This window comes from Lichenostomus cassidix, chromosome 5 (genome assembly GCF_008360975.1).
Source record: "Lichenostomus cassidix isolate B80296 chromosome 5, HeHo_3.0, whole genome shotgun sequence".
Lineage (NCBI taxonomy): Eukaryota > Metazoa > Chordata > Aves > Passeriformes > Meliphagidae > Lichenostomus > Lichenostomus cassidix.
Window position 1 is genome coordinate 12100038 of NC_139486.1, and position 23773 is coordinate 12123810.

General features: G+C 45.0%; 1 protein-coding gene across 1 annotated transcript in view; it reads left to right on the forward strand.

Moving 5' to 3' along the window:
• The window catches only part of CCDC85C (coiled-coil domain containing 85C), a 110875-nt gene extending 87116 nt beyond the window's left edge, over positions 1-23759 (forward strand). The window contains exons 4-6 of the mRNA XM_085061413.1: positions 10470-10565; positions 18352-18450; positions 20019-23759. Of these exons, the coding sequence (XP_084917539.1) occupies positions 10470-10565; positions 18352-18450; positions 20019-20108 (285 nt within the window). The 3' untranslated portion in view covers positions 20109-23759. The remainder of the gene's footprint in view (positions 1-10469; positions 10566-18351; positions 18451-20018) is intronic.
• The last annotated feature ends 14 nt before the right edge of the window (positions 23760-23773 follow it).

Below are 23773 nucleotides of genomic sequence, written 5' to 3' on the forward strand. Positions count from 1 at the left end.
GTGTGAGAGTGTGTGACATGTTAGGTTAAAATAATTATCACCTTCCCCTTCCTTAAGTTTTTGTACTGAGTTTGTAGCATTCCCTGGAGCTCCTAGTGGTTCTCCATCTTAGTGCAGGAGGATGTGTCTACAGTTGCTGTAGGTGGTGACTGGAGAAAGGGACCTCTGCTCATCCAGCATCTGGAACTGGGAATCCCTGGGGAAAGTACCTGCAATCCCCTCTGTAAGAGCTGAGATTCTCTCTTTTTGAGAATACAATGCTGGTGGTTCCAATACTCTGCTTTTATATATGCCCCTGAGGAGTACAGTAAGTATCTACGGATAAAAGTGAGATTTCTATTAGAGTGTTCAAAGTTGTTTCTCTCAGGAGTGTGGTGTAGACTGCAGACCAGACTGAGGACACACTGTTTCTTTATCCCCTTTAAATCTATTCCAAAACCAACAAGGTCCATAGGAGAATGCAAAGAAGCAGAAATGTGGTTATGTAGTGGAGAGCACTGGAATGGGAGGGCTGGTGAGTCTCTGTCTTCCTGGCACTGTCTCTGGTTGTATTTTTCTCCAGTGTCCGCTTCTTGCAAGATGCAAAGCCTGGGACACACCTCTGGCTGCCTGGCTGCAGCAGCAGCCCCTTCTCTTGATTCCCTCCATGCTGTCACGAGTCACGTTTTGTACCTCTGCCTCACAGATACTCGGGGGAAGTGAATTTCGTTTTGCCAGATGGCACGCTTGCTATTACAAAAACAAGCCCAAATGTTTGTGGTCTGTAGGTGTAAAGAGAAGCCATTAGATGGAGTGGGAAGGGATGATGAGTCCTTGGCTGAAGTGTTGGCTGTCTGCTGAGCCTGTGAGAGATGTGGTGAGGAGAGGTGAGGTGAGGGCACATAGTAGTTAAACCCCAGCCTCAATGACAGTCCTGTCTGTCCCTTTTGGCCAGAAAGATGGTCTCCATCCTTGTCAGTGCATGGGCTAAGGCAGAAGAAAAGCAACAAGGTTGCTTTCTTCTTTCAAGGTTGCTTTAAATCAAGCTTGAAATGGCAGAAGATCACCATGCTGTTCTCACTGTGGTGTCCTGAAGATGCACCCAGAAGAGTCAGGGGAACCCTCTGGGCATTGATGCACTGGGGACCTTAGCAGGGCCCCAAAATGTCTGGGCAGTGCACAGCAACCCCTCCAATGCCAGCAAGGAGCCCCCAGCCCCTCACAGTGCTCCATGAAGTCCCTGAGCAGGGGGATCCCTGGTTGCCCAGTGCAAGTGTCCAGATGCATCTTCAGCATCTCATTATGGCCTCTCAAAATGCCTTCAGCCCCTTGTGTTGCTCCAGAAGCCCATCCTATGCAGTGCCCTGCTGGTCCCCTGCCTTCTTCTATCCCTGCACCCTATCCCCTGTAGCTGTCAGATGAGCTGAGCACTGCTGGTGTGTGTCAGAGGATGACTCTAGGCTGGTTTCTCACCTTCCCACATGGCCCTGGTGCTGTTTTAGGTGGGGGAAACAATGATTGAGAGAAGCGTGGCAGAAGACAGCTCCTTCTCTCTGGCTTCACTGATACCACCAGGCTGCTATTGAGCAGACAAAAAGAGAAATTCAAGGCGGCTGATTTGCTGCTGCAGCAACAGTAGCTGTGGAAGAGAAAGTAAAATGAAAGGTTTGTTGGGATTTGTGGCCCAGGGAGTGCTGTGGTGAAGCTTCAGCATACACTACCAGCAGCTGAGAACAAACCAATCCATTTTTGAAGGCAGCTTCCCTTCATCAGCTGCTACCGCAGAGGCTCTGAGCAGTGGGTGGCTTTTTTTCCCCATGGCAGCCAACCAGCACAAAGTTTGGCAATGACAAAATTTGGGGATTTGATGAGCAAAAGAGGCACTGACAGGCTGTGCCCACAATCCACTCTTACAGGTAACCATGGGAGGCAAGAAAAATTCATCTGCTTTGAGGATCTGCTGTAGGTTCTCATGCTCATTTTTCATGCAACTTCGTGTGGGGCTGGCAGTGGATTAGGGGAAAAGCAGGACCACAACAGTCCTTGCTCTGCCACAGGACTGGAAGGGCAGCTAGGCTGATAACAGAGACTTGAGGGGCAATACAGAAGTGCACAGGTATCCTCCTGTGCCTGCATGCACCCTCTACCTGCTCAGAGGCTTTCACCTGCATCATCCCTAAATCAGATTTGCTTCAAAGTCATGAAAGTCTTAAAAAACCCACCGTTTCCTTCTGAACACAAGTGTGCTTGATGTTCCTTTATCCCAAGTAGTAGCACCTCTCCAAATCCTTACACTGACAGTGCCCCTGTGAGTCAGCCAGAGTTAGTGCACTTGTCAGTGGTACAGCGTGGGCTGGCTCTGTCCGGACAGACTTGTTCTGTTTGCTTGTGTCAGGTTGTCACGGGCTGAAACTGCTCTGAATATGTCATGTTGGTAGGGGTTTCACAGTCCAAGGGGGCAGCTGAAGCTGTCGGTGGTGTTTTTCACCGGTGTGCACCCCTCCCAGCTCCCCAGCACTGTTACCAACCCACAGTGAGCACTCTTCTCCCCTCTGCTGCCGGAGGAGGCTGACTCACCGGCTCTGCATGCTCCAAGGAGTGTCCCGAGTCTGGACTCACGATCAGCTCAGTGCTGAGAAAAGACACCCTTCCTGTTTGTAATGACATCCAGTTGCAAACAATGTCCTGGCTTTGTTTTTGTGCTCAGAGCAGTCCCTGAAATCTTCCCTTCCCCTTTGGTGCCCCAGCACAGCCCGTACAGACAGTGCTGTGTCATGCCTGCCAGGGAGAGGAGCTATTCCTTTGTCGGGTGTCCTGTGATGTTTGCTGAGAAAGCAATGAAACAGTTAAATTGTTTCTTTATTAATCAAAAAATGCTATGTAAGTCCGTTTTATTACTTAAGTAGACATCCATGCATGCTGGGGTCACCATGAAGATGCAGGAGGAGGTGGCTGAGACACACAGACGGGCTCTGTCTGGCTCCTGCTTGGACCCAGCAGTTAATTCATGGATTTGAATGTTTACATGACCAGCTGCTCTCTATGATTAAAGGCAGCAAATTAAGTAATGCCAAAGGAGATTATCATCTGTAGTAAAGTCCCTTGATTTGATAAGCAAGATGCTAATACAGAGTATGGATGGCTCTGCACTCACTCCCTGTCAGTGGCCAGGCCCTGTGTTGTGCTGAAGAGCTGTGTCTGTCTGAGGAATCTTCCACAGGTTCCTTCTCCTGTGCCTGGTGGCAGAGTGTCAAGTGTTCACAGGTGCAAGGCAGCCCGCTGTGTCTTTGGGAATGTAGGACTGTGCAGCCACTGAAGTGCCCAAGAAGGGAGATGGTGGTGTGGTTTGAGCTGGATGCTGGCAGGCTTTCTGTACACCAGGCATGGAAAAACAATAGCCAAGCACCATCCCTGCTCTGGATCATCTGCCAGGCAGACAGGACACATAAGGGTGCTCCCTGGCTCTGGTGAGGGTGTCTCACACTCAGATATCAGAGGTCTGCCATCATCTGCAGCAGGGTGGCAAAAAAGCTGAGCTTTGCATGGTGTTGTTTGCAAAGGAGCTGGCACTGGTTGCTTCTTTGTGCCTCCAGGAAGTGTTCTTTTAGCCAGCAAGGAGCCCTGGGGCTGCTGCCAGAGTGCCACCAGGTAGCCATCTTCCTGCAGGGCCACGAGAGGGTCTGGACTTCCTCAGGAGCACCACACACGGTGGCAATTGCAGAGCTGCCGTGGGCAAGAGAAGATGCAGCAGGAAGGAAAGGGACTTTGAAGGAAGGGAGGGCAAAATGTCAGCCTGGAGTTGTGTCATGCTTCAGCGCTGCGTGGTACCAGGGCTTTGTTTCAGCCATTAACCCCTCTGCAGCTGCAGGGCAACAGAGCACGGGAAATGTGGCCTGGGATGCAAAACGATGAGGGGGCCCAGGGAATTTCTCAGGCTGGTGGTTACAGGAGATTTTTTTTGTGTGTGATCACCCAGGAATGTCACTCACCTTTGTGTGAAGGGAGATTTCCCATTCTGAATGGACCATCAGTCCATGTGATGCCAGTGCTTGTCCTTGGTTCTCTGTGTGCTTCAGAGTGCATTCCCTGCATTCCCTTCTCCCATGCCAGAGTGGCCTTGTGCTCTCAGGCCTTGGTTTTGCTGCTGGTTTTCCCCATCTGCCCCCAGCACTGCCTGGCTGGAGCTGCTCTGGGTGTTTCCTTAAACTTGTAGCCACAAGTACCATTCACAAAATCAAAATGTGCTGGGCCTCCTGTTCTGTCAGCACACAGGGACTGGGGTGCTAAACACTGCACCTTTCCATGGTACTACCTGGCTCTGCCACCTACTTTCCATGAACTTTGGTCACATAACTGCCTCCTGCTTGTCTCTTAACAGTTCCTAATTTGCAGAGTGGCTGTGACACCTTTATTTATTTAAAACACCTGGAGGGTGACAGGTGCTAAGGAAGGGTCCAAGTATAATTCAAACCTGGGTAAGCAGGCTGCAAACAAAACAATGGTGAGATAAATAGACGTGCCTGGGAATTTCATTGTGAGCTGTCTGACAGTGCCTGATGTAATGTAATTTTCTGTGTTCTGTCTCGGCAATAAAAACTTCACAGTGTCTGATATGACTCCATTTAGCTTTAATGTTGTCTGAGGTATGCCATTACAAAAGTGTGGTTTATTTAATCAGGTTTGAATTCTAAATGTCTGCTTGGTTTTTGAAATGGTAGACAAAAATTAATAGAAGGCAAGGGGAAGATGTGAGGTTCAGAAGCATTAATATTTGTTCATATGTTCCACATTGGTCTGAAGCATCCTCAGTGCCTGGGCTGTGCCTGTTAGCTGAAGTAAAAACAGCATGGTGTTCTCCTCTGGGTTTTGAAACTTAGTCTTTTGCAGTCTTTCTGCAGATCAGGAATAGCTCTCTTGGATGTGAGGTAGGAAAGGGTGTAATTAAAAGACAGAATAAAATTGAGCAAAAAGAGATTGAAAACTGATGGAAAGACCAAGGTCTCATGTCTTTTCAGATCCCTGGAGGAATCACGGAGAAATTGTTTATTGCAATTTCTTTGTTCTTTTTTGAAATTTCTGATCCAAAACCTCTAAAAGAGCAGACACCTGTTGTCCCCAGATAGGCTCTTTTCTTCTTGGGTTCCAAAGCATTCCTGCTGCTGTTAAGAGATGTTCATATTTTAAGCCTTACTTTACCTCTGTGGAGGTGTGTCATTATTGGGATTTCGCAGTGTGCCCTATTACAGAGAGTCTTATTAATTTTGGTCCTCCAAACACACAGGAATGGAGTATTGATGGCAGTGCTTGTCAGCATCTGTGCTGGACCACATCCCATGCAGCCACATAGACCCAGCAAGGACTCATTAGGCAACTTGGTCTTAGACACTGGTAATGACATTGTGGCGTGATACAGAGCAGCAGATGTTTGCCAGCAGCTGCAAGTTGAGCCCTCTGCTCTTCATTTTTTTGGAGTCAGATTGAAAAGGATCATTGGCAGTATTTATGGTCTGGGGATTTTAATTTTAGCACTATTGCTTTGCTGATGGTTTTTGGGTCCCTGGATGGGGCAGTGAATGGGGCTACTTTGATTTGCTTTGTTTTCTGCTTTGGATTTGAGGGTGTCAGTGTGTCAAGCATCGTTCTAGCAGTAAAGAGCTGGGAATTCATCCCCTGGGTGTAGCATAATGCTTCACGGATGCTCTGGCATGAGAGACTGCAGAGTTCCTCTCTCTTTTTTTCATCAATTATACAGCTGGACTGTGAATCCCTGTACAGACTTGGAGACAAACCCTGCAGGCTCCAGTGAGAGGTTTCTGGGAGGGTCTCAGATAGAGCTGGGCTACTCTGGTGGATTTGTGGTTTGGTGGGATGGGGAGGGGACTGGTGCCCCATGGGAACAGTAAGCTCTGAGAAGTGCATTGGTCCCATCACTGATGCCAGCAAATATTCAGCACTGATCTCCTTGCAATGGAGGAGCAGGCAAGGGCTGAAAGGGAAATGTGTTCAGTGGTGTTTCAGTACTGCTGCCTGCACAGAGGCAGCAGAGGATTAGCTCTTGTGTTTTTTCCAGTGAAAAATGGCCTGGATACTGGGGTATTTGGCACTGTCCTTCCTTGAGGGATGCAAAGACCCTCACCAGGACCCTCTCAGGACACTGCAGTCTCAGAAACGTCCTGGCAGCAGAGACAGGGTGGCTCTTTCCAGGGCTGAGCTCATCAGAGATCCATGCCACAATGATCTCAAGTGTTCTGATCAGCCACAGTGGTTTGGAGGGAAGCAAAAGCACCAACTTGTTGAAGGGGCACAGGGTGGGTCACACACAGCTCCACAGCCTCTGGTTCCCTGGGACTTTTGCTTCTTAAGGATGTATCTTGGAGAGCTATCTTTGGGTCTCAGAGGTGCAGTGGTTGATAAACCCTGTGCATAGGGAAGAAAGGTGCTTTCTCCAAGCACCTGATAACTCAGAGACATAACCCAGACCCCCTCTCCTTAATTAGACTGGTAATCTCACTGCTGGGCTGTTCTTCCTTTTGTTGGGGTGACTGTGGCTGTGGATGTAGCTGAAGGTGGTGTGCTATTTCTCAACATCTTTATTATAAACTTTAAGGGCATTTTTGGTGATTTCTGAGCTGTGTTGTAGCACCATTCATTTATATAATTATGTGATGCCTCAGCCACATGTCTGAGGATGAAAAGCCACATGTCTGAGGATGACCTCTGAGCTACCAAACACTACGAAAACCTAGCAAGTGGAAAAGCCATATGTCCATTTAATACAAAGACTGCATGCTCAACAAAACCAGACAGGGAGAGGAAACTGGAAGTGATGCACACCTTGAAACACAGCATATTGTTTTTTGCCTATATGGACAATTTCTGCTTCTTAGGATGTAACCAGATTAACCTTGCTATTATTGTCTGCCAGGGTGCTGAGTCAGTTGTGATCCTATGTCTGTGAAAATGTCAGCTATAGGGAACAGGAAGGGCATGGGTTTCTGCAGTGGTGGAGGTCCTCAGATTAGCTGAGTTAAAGTGCTGGGGTGCAGCTGTGGCAATTCTTGCCTACAGTTTCCAAATGCATCTGTTCTAGGCATGAGGAATCTCCTCCATCTGTGCAATTTTATTTACTACTTTAACACTGACTTCTTGAGATTTCCCTCTCCTTCCTGCCCTCCTTCCATTCTCCTATCTCCAATCTGGTTCCCTCTCCCCTGCATTTCACCTCAATGGGTTTCCTGCTGGGTAAAATACACATCCTCCTCTTCCTTCCCATTCCCTCCCTTCTCCCACTGTTGGCAGTTTTCCAATACAGCAACCTTGACCTTATCTCCAATTCCTTCCATTTCCTCCCCTTCAGCTAACACTATTGGTGAACTCTGCCCATTTTCCTCTCCTCCATCCTCCAAAGGCTGGCCATGCATCCTGCTGGATATGTTGTCACTTCTTTCCTTGCTGACTGCAGTCTGGCCACCTTTATGTGTGCCTCTGTGCAGGAAGCTGATAGGAGTTTGGCTGAAACTTTTTTTTTTTTTTTTTGGTGAACCCCACTGAAACCAGTGGGAATGAAGCACTAACCCCTTTGTAAAATACCAACTCTTTGTATGTCCAGAAAGAGCCTTTCCTAAATGTGCAGCTGCACAAGAAGCACCGAGTGCAATGATGAATATTAAGCCACCCTTAGCCCTGTGTGTATTTTTGCTGGTTGCATCCCATAGCTGCAAAAGAGCAGGGATGTTGGTGAGATCTTTCTTGCTCCACCACTTTCTTCACATGTGTGTTTGACCTTTTGTAGCACCAGCCTGGCATGATGGGGAGGTCTCTGTGGCCTGTGGCGTGGCCGTGGTGCACTTGCCATTGCTGATGATGGCACTCCACAGTTTGGACATCTCTTTCTGTTGGGTGGGGCTTTTGGCTTCCAAGCTAAGGATCAAGGATCATTCCTAGTTTAGAAATGAAGTAATCTGTCACTTAGACTGACTGCAAGTTCTGGGTCTACTTCTTTTGCTGCATTTCTCATTCTTTAGTATTATTTTTCTCTTCTTCAGTCAAATTCTCTACCTGTGTTCAGGGGCCACTCAGTTGATTGCCCTTGTCTGAGAGGGAAGGTGACCCTTAGAATGTTTTTTGTCTGATATGATATATCCAGTGTATGTATCATTGTGTTTGCAAGAATGCTTTTATCTTGTCAGTATGGTGATTGGTTAAATATGATCAAGCTCTTTAGAAAACATTTCTCTCTAATCATTTTTGTTTCATTTATATTCTGTAATAATTTTGAGAGTGATTGCGATCATGGAAGTGCTTTGTAGCTCATTAGTGACTTTAGTTCTGTGAGGAGAAGCTGCTGCAGTCTTTCATACAGGAGAACTCGTGATCTACTCTAGTTTGGGCAGAAAACTATTTAAAATGTTGTCAGCAGCAGTATCCAGCAGAACTCCTTTTACTTTGTCATATTACTTTCAACTCCAAAGAAATATTAGATGTTAGACCTTTGCTTGGCATTTCCTGTGTTAGTTCTGAAGAAGGCCATGGGAGCAGATCCATATCAAGTATGGCCACAAACTCCTGAATATTCTTCTTTTAGTTGTCATGATCGTAGTCATTTACAGAGAGAAAGCAGCTTTTGTGATGAAGCCAGAGTAATTGTGCATGCATTGGTGTCTCTGACCTCTGTTGGAAGCTGATTCTGGAAGGTCTCTGTTGCATTTACCAGCCCTGTGATAAATTTGTAACCCATTTTGCAGCTGTAGAGTGGCTGAATCCAGTCCCTAAAGCTCCTTCCCCAGCCTCTGTCTTTTCTGTGTGACGTTATGGACAGGGTGGCTGAGGATGTGTCCTCAGGTGGCCACAGCTCCAACAAGCTGAAACCCTCTGCCACCTGGTCCAGAACCACGCCCAGCCTGTGAGTGCCTCTGCTTTTTCAGTCTGTTAAATAGCTGTGGAGGATTATTGCTGGGTTAGTAAGTCTAACTTTCCTTTTTTCTGAGATGCCACCCCCTGTCCAAAGGAAGTTTTTGTATCACTAGCAGCTCAGTTTGTGAAGGTTGCTATAATGAGTAAATGGCTGTTGGTCATGACATGGGCTAGGCACAGATCAGTGGCCAGGGCTTGAAAGGCTCCATGCCTTTTTATCTGTAGCCTAATGGATTAGTCCATCTTTTCCTGTAGTATATGCACATGAAGACTTTCATTAGTAAAAAGGCCCCTACAACTTAAAACATTTGGAAGAATGAGAGCTGAGAAAGTGCCACTCCATTGCTTCTCCTTTACTGTAGCAGTGGTGAGGCACTAGAACAGGTTGCCCAGAGAAGTTGTGGATGCTCCATCCTTGGAAATGTTCAAGGCCAAGTTGGATAGAGCTTTAAGCAACCTGGTCTAGTGGAAGGTTCCCTGCCCATGGCAGGGGGTTGGCACTGGCGGATCTTTAGAGTCCCTTCCAACCCAAACCATTCTATGTTTCTATTATTTTGTGATTCTTCTGGCACAACTAGCTTGCTGGCCTTGGCATGGAAGGCAAAGTGATGAGACAAAGCATAAAACATGCTGTGTTTTTAAACGCGAAAAAGACGCGAATAGAGTGCCTCGTGTGTTGTGTGTGAAAGCATTCCTGTGATGGTGCTACATGCCGCTCTGCCATCCTAATTTGCTTTCAGAGGCTCCCAAGTATAATAATTCTTTGTGTTTCCTAAAGGATGTGAAGACTAAATACAAGTTTGGTCAATGATTTCATTGTTGATTTCTCCCAGAGTTACAAAGCAATGCAAAAATATTAGGGACAGGCAGGGTGCATCTCACTGAATAAAGATATTGTGTCTCTCATAATTCAAGCTGGATGCCTGTAAAAAAAAGGAGAGCCCTATGAAAAGTGCTTACAAGTATGGTTGGACAGTAGAAATCTTTTGTAAAATGTCATTTCGGCATCTTTCCCAATGGAATCCTTCGTGCGGTAGGACTGGCCAGCACTTTGGAAACCAACCCAGCCAACATTAGGTTTGGACATCTGCTTGTTTTAAGGTTGCTTTCACAATTTTCTCTGTAGCTGAAGATTGGTACTTGATGTCTATGTGAAAACGCTGCCAGAGAAGCAATGAAGTTATGCCAACTGTTTCTTTCATGAATGCAGCTTCTTAGAAATGACCGTTCTTTGCTGGCAAATCATCTTGTTTGCATTGCTCTAGAAGGATGAGAACAGTTTGATCTTGTCCTTGTACAAAATTATCGTCAGTGAACAAAAAATGTTTCTTGAATCAATTTATCTTTAAACCAGGGTGTTCTCCTGCCTGAACACATCCAGACCTAGTGATGGAACACTTACATGGCATTAAATCAAGTGACTTGTGAGGAAGAGGAAGTGGTGTCTTTTGTCTTTGCAGGTGGCTAAGGGGATTGAATTTGAGACAAGCTAGTGGTCAAATTTTCTGGATATTTTCTCCCTCCTTGCTTAAATCACCCAAAGGGGAATTAACACATATCTTCTCTTCTTTCCACAGGGACCAGCTCGCATGACATCTGATCTTGCATCTTCTCCTGCAGCAGGCTATGTCCCTGTGGGTCAGAAGCCAGAGGCTGTGGTCCATGCTATGAAGGTAAGGCTGCGTGGGCACTGAGGTGTCCTGTGGTGCACCTGAGTGGCAGAGCTGAACATTGGCTCTTCTTGTGGAAACAACTGAACATGAGAGTTAATACTCAGGCAGGATATTGGTAACCAGCACCTGTATCATGATGAATAAGCATTGCTTAAAACAGTTGCAGCGCTAAGCAAGATTAAGCACAGCTATTTTTTTGGGGGTGGGAAACCTCCAATAAAAGCTGCTGATGCTGAAGGTGTTGGTTACCCTTTGTGTGCATCAGTCCTGTGTAAACAAGGTGTTGGGGTGACAGTGGTGACTGAAATGCTGTTTTTAAAAGGGACACAAAACCTACACTTCCCACATATATTTTGTTATTGAAAATCCTGCAGCAGCCTTCAAAGGAGAAAGATTTTATTTTATGAAAATATACAGCAAACAGCGTCATCCTACACATGTAGGATATGCATCATTAGTAGGGATTAAAGTCAGGACCATTGGCAATGGGACCATGGGAGACCAGTAGCTGAGTTAAGGAGAAAACTAGCACCATGATTTCCCAGCCACTCTCAGTGACCACCCATTAGTAGAAAAAGTGTAATTCCCCAGTGTTACATGTTTAACTAGTTAGGCAAGATACTTCAGAGTATCTAAGAGAAACAGAAGCACAAATCAATTACAAGGTGCCATAAGGATGGCTGGAAAGTCTCTTAATTAAATTAATCTTTGGTTGAAATATAATGATTTCTAGATTTGGATTTGCTGAAGATGAAAAATTTTGTACAGGGTTAAAAAGCTTTCATCAGCTCAAAGGAGGATTCCTGGATGGCTGCTCTGGAGCTCAGATCCCTATGGTCATAGCTGGAAAAAGGGTCCAGTGATGGCATCGCTAGTTTGGATGATCTGAGACCTGGAGACAGATGTTTACAAAGCTCTTTGCTTTGTACCTTTCTACATCTGACAGTTAAATAAATGGCACAGATGTTGCTCATGGCTTTGATTTAAAAATTCCCTAAATTCTCTAATTTTTAGTGTTTCTAGCTTAGCATTTCATGCCTGTCCAGGGTCTCTTGGCTCCAGGACAGATGTGGTAGTGGTGCTGGTGGTAAAACCAACAAATGCCAGGAGAAGTATTAGTGTGGCTGGCAAGGATATTGGTTCCACTGGGCAGCTGCAATATCCCAGGAGGATATTGAGTGCCACTATTTCTCAAGTAGTTATGAAAGGCAGGACAAGTTTGGTTTGATTTGGATCTAATTTAAATTTAAATTATAAACGGTCCTTCAAACTGAAAATCTTGATTTTTCCGTTTACTTGAAGCGTTATACATCCAGACTGTATAACTCCTATTGGATCTTAAGAGAAGGATGTCCAGCATGGTCAAGGATTAAGAAATACTTTTAGTACAGTTTTCTCTTGCTCCCAAAGGAGCTGACCACACAAGTGGCAGTTCACTTGCTGACATATATTTGTCCTGTGTTTTCCAACAAGTTTCTTCTTTGCTTGCTGTGAATGGCTCTGTGCTTTCAGAAAGCTCCATCCTGTACTATGCTGCACTGTGCTTGTGGGTGACATTTCTCCTCTCTGTGTGTGTATATATATAGATAGATACACATATGGATCTGCTGAACTGTTGTCTTGTAGCATGTTGTAAACTCATGTGAACCTTTGTTTTCCTGTCACTTTGTACTGATTTGGCTTAGATTGCATTTAATCATCCCAGTTCTGATGCAGTCCAGACTACTGCTGTTGGCTTTTTCTCCCCAGACTGTGGGGTTCCTACCTTTCTGCTCCTGCTCTTCATTACATTTGAGGAGGTGGTGGTAAAGGATAGTATTAAGCAGAGTTGGTAGTGTTTTTAAATTACAAGATCAAATACTTATGAATTGATTGTGATCATATTCTGGGGAGTAATTAGTTTCCTATTTGCTTTAGGAATTACAGGACTGAATTTCTTACTAAGAGGAAGAAGCAGAAATGGTTTTAAGATGTGGTTTGATAAGCTTATGAATAGGTTTGAAAATTAATGAGGAAGATTCTTGGAAAATGGAAATTAAGTTTGGAAGGTCTGGCGCAATGATTCATTTAAAGGAATTGAAAGGAAGTTGGATGACAGCTTGTTTGCACGTATTAGTAATCCCTCTGCTTCAGATTTTTGTAGATTCCTAGGAAGGACTAGCAGAAATTCAGAAGAAATTCTCCTCTGCTATTTCATAGTTTGGCTGGTGAGGTACATTTATCTGTCTCCAAAACCCTGGAAACTGCCATGGCTTGAGTCAGGAAGCAGTCGCATCTCGCAGGGCATAAATAATCTCACGTGATGTGTCCTGCTCACTCGAGGTTAAAAATATTTTCACATTTGAAATGAAGAGGAAATTCTCCTGTAAGTCAGTGTGGCACAGATGGATGAGAAGGTGTTTATTTTTCCATCCTGTGGTGCCTTTCCAAGTATCATCTGGAAATTGAAAGAGTGAGGAAACTGGTCATGGTCTCAATCTCTCCTCTTCCCTTGTGGCACAGTGAAATAGTATCTGTTGGTCTCCAGCTGCAGATGTTTTCTTGGCCATGGCATGCTGTAGCTTATGGAGTGGGTCTTATTTGCACCCTGAAGAACTGGTAGCTTTTCCAGTGCCTGTGGGAACCCTGCATGTTGAAGCTGAATGCAGCTACTACCTTAGACCCTCACCTCCTGTGATACAGATCATGACTCTTGAGAAAGATTGTCCTACAAACGAGACTTTGTGCTTTGGCTGTAGCATAACAGAAATTGGAAAAAGCCCTCCTTGGTTGGCAAAGGAAGTCCTCATGGCTCTAGCAGGCCAGCTCCTTACTGCAAGGAAAGGCAGGGAGAGATGGAAAGGCTGTGAAGGTGATCAAGGAGATGGAACACCTCTCCTATGAAGAAGGGCTGGGGGAGCTGGGGTTGTTCAGCCTGGGGAAGGCTCCAGAGACACCTTACAGCACCTTCCAGTCCTGTAAATGGGGTTATAAAAAAGAGGGAGAGGGACTTTTATGTTACATAGTGACTGAACAAGAGGCAATAGTTTTAAACTGAAAGAGGGCAGGTTTAGATTAGATATTGGAAAGGAATTCTTTATTGTGAGAGTGATGAGGCACTGGAACAGGCTGTCCAGGGAAGCTGTGGATGCTCCATCCCTGGAAGTGTTCAAGGCCAGGCTGGATGGGGCCCCAGCAACCTGCTCTAATGAATGGCATCCATGCCAAACCATTCTATTATTCTATGATTCTATGAAGTTGGCTCTGCTTGTCTTGTGGAATGCTTGCATGCAAGACTGTCCTCAAGTGATGTGGCTGCAAGGAGGTGGCTCTGTGCCCAGGCAAAGGTCACTGAGGGACTGTGCAATCTGCATGGGTCTGCAGGACTTCTGGACTCCCTCTGTCTGCATCCACATATGTAATATTCCATAGGCTTTTCCCTTGGGATTTTCTGCCAGCTAAATTCTATCTATGTGGCTGAAGTGCTGCCTGCAATTTAGCATAAGTTCTTGCTTAAGCACATTTAGGATTTTCTTTATTTTTCCTTCTGAAATAGTTTTGTTTGTTTGCACCTACTAAATAAGGAGCAGGATGACAGGTTGGCACTCCTAACAGCTGTTTTTGCTAACAAGAATAAAAGGTACATATGCTACAGCTCAGTGTCTCACTGAACATCAAAGCACTTTTCTTGGGAACTGAGCAAACCTGCTAAAGACGTGGGGAGGTGATGAGGAGACAAATGTTAAGAGAACAACATTTAGCCTATAACCCAGCTGCCCCCACAGCAGCAGCCTGGACCTCTTCCATGCACACAGAGCTATCAAGCTGGTGATCATCACTCCCACTAATTGAGGATAAGACAGGATTTGGCCTTCCAAAACTAGGGAAAAATCCTAGCAGGGCATATGGACTATTCCCTTGCTGAAGCAGGATGCTGTGTTCCCAAGTGCTGTGTCCAGTTGACTTATGGAGCAACAAAATTAATGAGGTTTGCACAATTTGGAAAGCATCCTTCAATCCCAGAGTTGTGTTGCAGAAATGAATACCTCAACCTTCAGCTTCCATTCCAAAGCCTTACTGCAGTCATTCAGACTCTTTGGTGGTGGGTTTTTTTTATTATTAAATGTTTATTTGTTTGTTTGTTTTTAAAGTATGTTTACATCTTGGCCATATGGGGCCAGTACAGCAAATCAGAAGGGAGGTGGATGTGATGGGCCAGGTGACTTTGAGGTGACACTGCCTTGCTCACAGACATCAGTGCAGTCTCAAAGAGTGCTTGAGGTGTTCCTCAGTTTATGTATCAGTAGGTAGAAAGCCAGACAAGCCAGCATGCCCATTGAGAGCAAGGTGAAAGTTGTTTTCAGGAAGTGGCATCCCTATGCAGAAGAGCAGCATTTCCCAGTCCAGCTCCAGGCTCCTGCATGTGGAATAGCCCCATGACAGAGTGGAGCAGGCTGCTCTCACTGGCTGGCATTTTACCCAGGGAGATCACAAGGTGCTGCTGTGTCCACAGAGGACCAAGTGCTGTCAGTGCAGCATGATGAAAAGCAAAAAGGAGGGGGTGGCATGAACCACTTTGAGCCTGGGGTACACTGGTCTGTTTTCTTTGGGCCCCTGGGTTGGGATGTGGCACAAATCACAGGACATACCCCAGTTCCTTAGACCCACACTGAATGCACAGTCCTTGAACTTTAGCTGATCCATAGAGAGTTGATGTGAAGGCATGTCTGTATTCCCCAGTGGTGTAACTGGAGGAACATTAACCTGGTCCTTCTAAACAGCTGAGGAGGCATCTGGCAGGATCTGAGAATAGCTGGGGCTAGGTCAGCACTAAGAAAAGGCCTTCCTGTCTTTCTTCAAGAGGTTATTTCACTCTTCGGAGTGTTTTTTCTTCCGACATGGCTTTCCTGGGTAGGCTGTTGCATTTTATCACCATGAATCCCATTTTCCAATACCCAAGATGCTAACACATCTTTACAAAGTGCCTAGCCAGACATGGGTTGGGCTTGGGAAGCAGGATGGTTTCTATAGTAGATGAGATTCAGAAATTAAATACAAACATGATTTCCATTTGATTATCTTTCAGCTCCAGCTCTGCCTGGTTAACACTATTAAAAGACATTTCCACTGACAGAAATACGCTGTGCTACCTTTTCACACCTCCTGGACTAAGGAATGTGGGTTTAGTTTAAGCTCAAGTTGTAGAAAAAGAGTTTGTTTTAGTCCACTGGGACTCTCGTGCCTGCAAGATGGATGGCTGTTGAAAGCAGAGGCTGGAGTTGATGTGATCCTTAACTAATCTACCCCATGGTTGTCCTTGACACTAGCCCTGTGGACACAGGCAGTGTTTAGCTGCCAGCCAGGCAGCCCTGGCGCTGCACACCAGGATGTGATCCTGCAGGCTGCTGCCTTTGCAGCCAGCATCGGAAGCACATGGGCTCCAGACAAGCAAGTTCAATGTGCAAGTCCAGCTGGATCAATAATTAATTCCCTCCTCTCTGGCAGAAAATAGATGCTCTCTTTGTCAGCATGTACATACTTTTTGCATCCCTCATGTCCTTCCTCTCTTAGAATGGATGTGGATAATTCCTATTTGTTCAAAGACTGGTCCCAAGTAGGCTGTGGGCCCTAGGAGAATGACCTAGTTTTGTTTCTAACACAGTTTCAGTATAGCAGGATTGCTGTGCTGAAGCAGAGCACGGGATAATCTACCCTGGTATCCCATTTCGTGGAGCAGCCAGTGCTGGATATACCTCAGCAAAAGCTGAAACCCATCCTAGCACTGCATGTGGCTCTACCTCCCTAGGATGTATAAGAATATTTATGCATACAACTTCCCCTGTAGTACACCTTCATATGTGTGTGGATGCATCGTGGTGGGTGCAGGAGCTCTGGCCCTGCACACTGAGCTACCCACCTGGCTCATCAGTGGTGAACCTCTGGGTGAGGTGTGTAAGGCAGCACAGAGGCAGCAGGAAAACCTGGAGGCTCCTGTGCTGTGAAGTGCAATATGCCTGTCTGGGGGGACTGTCAGAATGCATGTTGAAGCAACAGAGGGGTATCCTTCAGTCAGTGTTTCCAGCTGGAAGTGAAGTCTGCCTTTAGACCCAGGTAGAGTTTGGGGTGTGGGCAGCACGTGGTGAGGCACAACTGCACAGACCTGCTGCATCTTAGCAGCCTTGGGTGGCCTGGGGATCAGTGCCTGGGGAATGTCTGCAAGTGATAATGAAAAGGAAGAGGTTAAAAATCACACTTCTATTTCCAAACTTTGCGAACCTGAAATCTAAAAAAGTGAATCACAGCTGGGATGTTTCCACTATTTTTTAGTGTTTTGAGCTGCTTTCACAGCACACTTGTTCTCCCAAGGCAAATGTGCAAGTGTTGCCCAGCCACCAGGCTGAGAGGCACCCTGAGGCTCACAAACATCAGCACTGGATGTGTCACTTTGGTGTGTCACTGCTGGAGCTATAACCTCTCTGCCTCTGCAAGGAAACCTGGTTCTTCCCAGATCTGGGAGTGCCCATGAGAGATGCCCTCTGACTCACAGAGTGGAGCCTCCTTGGAGAGTCTCAAATCCTTCTCCCACTCCCTTTCAAGGGTTTCCTATGCTTTTGCAGCCATGTGTCCATTTTTTGCAGTGCTTTCTTCTCTTTAATATAGTGGGGAAAGCCCCATAGTCACGAGCAGGAGGGAGAAGTGATAGCTCACTCCTCCAGAGTGTCCTGTGGGCAGGGTGCTGCAGCCATGTGCCTGGCACCAGCACTTGGGGTGCAGTCTGGGTTCATGTGAACTTGTTGAGCAGCGGGTGTTACCCTGTAGCTGTATGCAATCCTGGCTGTGCAGGGGATGCACTCGTGTGCCAGCCCTGACCAAAGCCCCTACCTTTTTGGGTGTGGATGGAAGTGGTGCTGAGATTCAGGTAAAGCTCAGGCTGTGGAGATATCATCTCCATCTGCAGAGGGCATCTGTGGCACAAATAGATGGTGACCCAGATTTGGCACTTGATGGGGACAGCACCTTCAGAGAGCTGGGAGGCAGCAGTTTTTTCCCCCATCCTGTTCCCATCCCCTTCACTGCCTGGCTGCAACCAGTTCAAAGAGGGAATGGGCAAGAGCTGGGAATCACATAGGGTCCCTCCCAGGGTTCTGTGATAATAGTCTGACTCTTGCTCTCTCTTTGGGCCTCCAAGGGGTTCCCTTGAGAAACTGAGTTAAAAACAATTTTCAGCCAAAAGGTGAGTGAAAGTTGCCATGTCTGTTTAAGATCTGCAAATTCATGGCTGATTGGAGACACACACTTCAGCTGCATAGCGGGTAACACTCTGCTTTTCAGTAGTACAAACATCTGCTTCTTTCCCTGATGGCCCAAACACTGTTAGGTTTACAAGCTGCAGGCCTGGGCTGAGCACAGCTGCCCCATGACTTGGATTAGGATGAGGGTGTGAATCAGCCCCACTCTTGCAAAAGGTGGAAAAGGGGAGAATGTGGGTTGCTGGGGGGCTGCTTTGTTGGGGTGCTGCCTGGAAGGTGGGACTACCAGCAGCCTTTCTGGAAGAGATGCACTTGTGGGCACAAGCTGCCAGCTGCCCATGGTCCCCAGGACTGTGGGAGCAGCCACACCATGCAGGTGGTGGGACAGAGACAGGACGTGGCTGGGAGAATGGGGAGGATGGAGGTGCCCAGCTTGGCGTCATGCTTATCTTGAGGCTTTATGAATCCTGCTAATTTAAATGCTTGTTAATGAAGTTCTTAGGGACACAAATAACTATTTGAGGATCATAATGGCTTTGTAATATTGTTTTTTGTAGGTCCTTGAGGTCCATGAAAATTTGGACAGGCAAATGCAGGACAACTATGAAGAAGACCTAAGTGAAAAGGAGAAGGCAATCGTTCGTGAAATGTGCAATGTAAGAACTCCTCCCAGCAACTCTCAGGATTCCTTTTGTGGTCTTTTGTTAGAAGTATGGAGGAGCAGGGATCTGCTGTGTGTAAGCCTTGTGAGGTGCACAGGCACAAGGGAAGAGTGGAGGCTCTGCTGACCACTGTTTTGGGTAATCTGAGTGCCTTGTTCAGTAGATAGTTCCCACTTTGCTGTCTTCCAGGCTGTGGAGTAGCTAGTCTAGCTGACCAGAGATGTGCAAGGGACTCTCCCTGACTAGGAGATTGTCTCCACCTGTGCCCTTAAGGGCTTGGTTTGGGCTAAGCAACAATTGGTTGCCATCTTTAAAGATGTGCAGCTTGAATGGGTTTGAGCCTAAACCACATGGTAACGTCAGAGGGAGAAGCTTCTTGTCTGAAGTCGTTGAACAGCATCATGATCTGTGGGGTGCTATTAATGCTGCTGATGTTTTAGGCAACCACACTGTTAACTGAGCTGGCCACATCCTGTATGGTGAGCACTCATACTCAACATCTGCTCTGTGGTGTTTGCAGTCATGGTGTTGCCTCCATCCTCAGAGCACCTTGGCCACGCTCTGGCTCTGAACAGTTTGGGATTTCTGCTGGAACACAGCCCAAGCTGCCTGTCACCTGCAGTTGGGGATGTGCTGTTCAATTGCCCAAAGCAGGGAGGAGGATGCTCATGAGCCTTCTTTTTTTGAGGCCCACACAGGATATCAGCCCAGGTGGCATCATGTAGTGCCTTCCAGCAGCTGAGAGGCGCCTAATGCTCTGTTTAAATTCTGAAACTCACCTCAACCCTACAAAGAGGGTGTAAAGAACACAAGTGCAGCTTGCAGAGCTAAATCATTGTGAGCATCCTTGGCAAGGGCTGAGGCACTTCACTTTGATTGCTGGATCCCTGTAAACAAAACCAAGACCAGAGTAAAAGAGGGCCTTAATTTTACGATATTTTGTCTGCTTAATGTCCCAGTCCCTTGTAGCTATGCTGGGGGAAAGCTAAAATACTGTAACTTCACCCTCCCAAACTGACTCATCTCTATTTGTCTATCATCAGCTGTTTTCTCTTTAAATATTCATTTAATGTAGATTCAAGGCAGCTATAAAGTTTTTTGCAGTTTATTTTTTATTTAAATAGTGGCCCTAGAGTGATAAAATGTATGTTTTTAGTAAGTTGTGTATATATAAATTTAATCATTATCTTTTTCATTATCTTTTCTGTTCATGGTAGCATCTTTTCTGTAAGCATGGCAGGGTTGACCTACCATTGAACTTAAGTTCTGAATCTAGTGTATTTGTTTTATACTATTACCCCAGGCAAAAACGGTTCTAATTTCAAGAGGGACTAATTAGAAAAATGCATCAATGGTTTTTCCCTTGGAAACTGGTGCAGAGATGCCATCCAGTGTCCCTGCTGAGAACTGCAGCCCAGCTCTAGGAAAAGGCAGATTTTGGCTTTCAGACTGCAATTAAAAAAATACTGTGATTCCTCAGAGGCTTTGTTGTTTAGACTTAGTTTTTGGGTTTTTTTTTATTCCTGTCTTTCTCTCCCCCAACTCTTTATTTTTTCTTACAGGTTGTCTGGCGAAAGCTGGGTGATGCTGCGAGCTCCAAACCCTCCATCAGGCAACATCTGTCAGGAAACCAGTTCAAGGGTCCTTTGTAGGAACACCATCCTGGTGACTGGAAGTGATGGATTCTGTGAAGACTAAAGAGGCAGAGCTCAATGCTTTTGGCTGCCTGTTCTTTGGGAGTTTGGGTTGAGTTTTTTCAGGGTTTCCTTTTTTCTTCTTTTTTTTCAGCTTTTTTTTTTGTAACAATAGTGTAAATATGGCAGCTAAAGGCCTGATTTCCAGGCTGTGGTGCTCTGGAACTACTGTTCACTGGGTAACCATCCAACAATGCCAGACTTGCATAATTTGTATTGTAGTTCAAACCTGCTTTGTTGTAATGGTCTGTTTGTAGAATTGACTAACTCGAGAGAATTTCTAAGAGGAACAAGAAGAACCCTTAACCTGTGGAGAAGTCACCGTTTGTATTGCTCCTGTCCACCCGCTTGTCAGTGATTCATAGCCAGGTTAGTGGCTCCAGGCAGCCAAGGAAAATGCAATTCAAATTCATTGGCTTACTGCCTGCCAAGCTCACGAGCTGCTAACACTTCTTTTGGAGGTCCTTATTTTGAAGAATGACATGCAACTGTTTCCACAAGGCTCTGTGTGAAATACTGAGTGGCAAGCTAAAAACACTAGTACTGCCCTACATTGTATGGTGGTACTCATCACACAAGCCTACATAAAGGCTTGGGACTCTATATCAGGTGTTAATGAACTATTTTTCATGATCAAATGACACAAGATTTCTGCAGCTGTAATGTGAATGAAGTCACTTAGCCACACACCAGTATTCCCTACAAATATGGCAACACTTTTCCTGTAAACCTTTCACTACAAAATAATTCAGCAGAAACTGCTATCCTGACAGTACTTACGGCTTTCACAGGATCTTCAAGAGCAGCTCATCTTTCACATAAGGAAGATTTGGGTGATTTTTTTTAATGTTCTTGCTGGATCCCTCACCTATACTGGTTCCTGTGTAAGGCAACCAGACAACAACCTTGCAGAGCTGAATAAAAACTCCATAAACACAGGCTGTCGGGTGAGACTACTTCCTGCCATTCAAGCTTTATTTTTGTTAATGAACCAAAACAAGTGGGTTTTTCCTTCTTCAAATGGTTGTATATAAAACAATGGGACTTATATTTTGCTATTGTGGAGTAGCTGCCTGTGTAGTTGTAAAAATTTGACTCCCTCCTTTTCCAAGTTGTCACAGCAGCTGTCCCTGTATTCCATTAGATGTTCTTTCCCAATGGTCCAGGGAAGTGGGGCTTTGTTATTAGAACTCATTGGTGTAAAATAATTTTAAAGACAGGCATGTGAAAAGATCAAAGCCTCCTCTTCAAAAGTTGCATCAATTTTACTGATTAGTTGGAGGATGTAATGACCTCAAACACCATTACTTTCTTTTTGTTCTCTGGAATAATCAGTCACAGCTACAGCTGTATTAGCTGGACAGGTTCTTCCTCTAAATTAATTTGTTCTACCAGCTAAATTCTTGACTTGTGGTATTGTATAAACATGGAGCACTGATACCAAGGATCCCATGTTGCAACTTATGAAAGGTAATTGGTCCCGTGGTGTACAAATAAACTAGCTGCCTGGCTGAAGAATTTGCAGTGTCAGAGCTGAAACCTGTAACCAGTAAAAAAATAGAGAAGGAATATAACCAAAATACACAGTAACCAGTAAGAGTAAGCACCACTTCATTATTCATCACAGAAATAGAAATGTAACAGTTGAGTAGGTTATTTAAAAATAACCAAGAACCACCCCCAAAACACAAGTGCATACTCTCACTCACACACCCCCATCAGCAGATTATTTCTTACTACTGCTCAGTCAGTGAACACTGAGCTAGCTAGCTCTCGGTCTAATAGTATTTACATCCCATGTAGTCTGGAAAAATCCATTCTAGAGTCTATCTCCTTTAAGACAGAGCATCTTTAGAGGATTCTGGATTTCCTCCTCTTCACTTTTTATTTTGACCTCCAGTTTCTAGTCACCATTGGTGATTACTCGTCTTCCTCCTGTACAATTTATACCTTGAGTTTTCTGTACCAGAAAAGATGATGTAAAGCAGAGGCATCATTACTCCTTAACATCTGATGTCAAACAGAGGGTTACTTTAATCTATCTGCTTGAAAGCCCATTTTAACTTTGGTGGCATCTGATTCCTGGATTAAGCAGAGAGTTCAAGTATATTTGGAACAAGGTTGATTTATGTCAGCGAATTTTAACTAAAGCAACACAAATGTTGCCAGCACTTGGAGAGAATTGACTGTGTTCACAGCCTGCTTGCTGTCTAAGGGGTATATGAGGCATTAGCAGGTTGCTCAACAGGAGCTATACTAATCAGATTACTAGTCTCACCACCACTATGTAATTCCCACTCCAATATTCCCTGCTATCAAATCTCTCTCAAAATGTATTCAATGACTTCAAGCAAAGCTTGTTTCGTTCCATCTGCAGATCTCACCTACAAAGGAAACAGTGCTGCAGTTGAGGTCAATTAGCCCTGCAAATCCTGAAGAGCCAGTTTACAGGGTAGCCAGCAGTTCAGCTGAACAATCTTCACGCTCGTAGGATACTGCCCTTTTTAAAATTTTATTTGGCAGCATCATCTTCAATGTAAGATGTGCATCACTGATTTTGCAGAAGAACACGACAGTGCTGTACCTTGGGGTGTTACTGTTTAGGGGTTTTTAGGCTTGCTACTCTTCATACTTAGCTCCATTTGAGCTATAAAATGTCTTCCTGGGGTAAAATGATGCTCAATGACTTTACAGGATGACTTGGGTGCTGAATTTTCAGCTGTCTAAAAAGATGTTTCATATACATATTTAAATTCACTTACCTATGCGCTCAGTATTCAGTGAAAACTACCTGAGGAGCTTTGTACATTATGTTGGAGGGAAGCATCCCTTGAAATAGTGGCCATTAAATTCATATAGTTGGGGCAATAGCCCGAGATCACTTCCTCAAGATTGAAGCCCTGGGTTCTGCAATCCTCTGGCAAAGAAAGCATCCACTGTTTACAAATGGACTTTGCTTGCATAAGGAAAGTAAAATCACATCCTTGACTTTTGTTGGAGTGACTGGAGTAAGCAGCATTTCCCTAACAGTTCCTGAAATGCTGCAGTGTAACCAGCTTCAGTTGGCTCTTCGCACCTTGATAAGTCTGCTGAGCACAACCTTGTTTGAGAATGGCACATTTTTATCCAAATATTAGATACTAAATGAAATCAGTGTTAAAGTGACCTTTTATCTTTCTAGAAACTGGGGGGGAAGAGTACTACTGATCTTTTTCAAAGTGCATGACTGTAAAGTGATAAAATTGTATATTTTTCATAATGTGGGGAAAGTCTATTTGTGCTGCTTTAGAAATCAGTTTAAAGTTTGATTTCTGTTAAACCTGTGATCTTACAGCCCTGCTATATTTTCTGTATATGATTTACAAAGAACTGGAAAAGTTAGCACCTGCTGTTGTGTATATAGCAAAATTCTTTAGACCTTAGCACGCGTTTTTACCTATTATTGAACCACTCTGGCTTTTTTGGGGAAGGAAAGTAATAGTACAGTTTTTTTTGATAATGTGTGTAAAACATTCATTTGAAATATTTTAGTAAAGATGAAGTAAGAGATTGATTGTGATAGTGTATACTTCTAGCTGAATAAAATAAAATACATTCTTTTTAAATAAACTGATGAATAATAT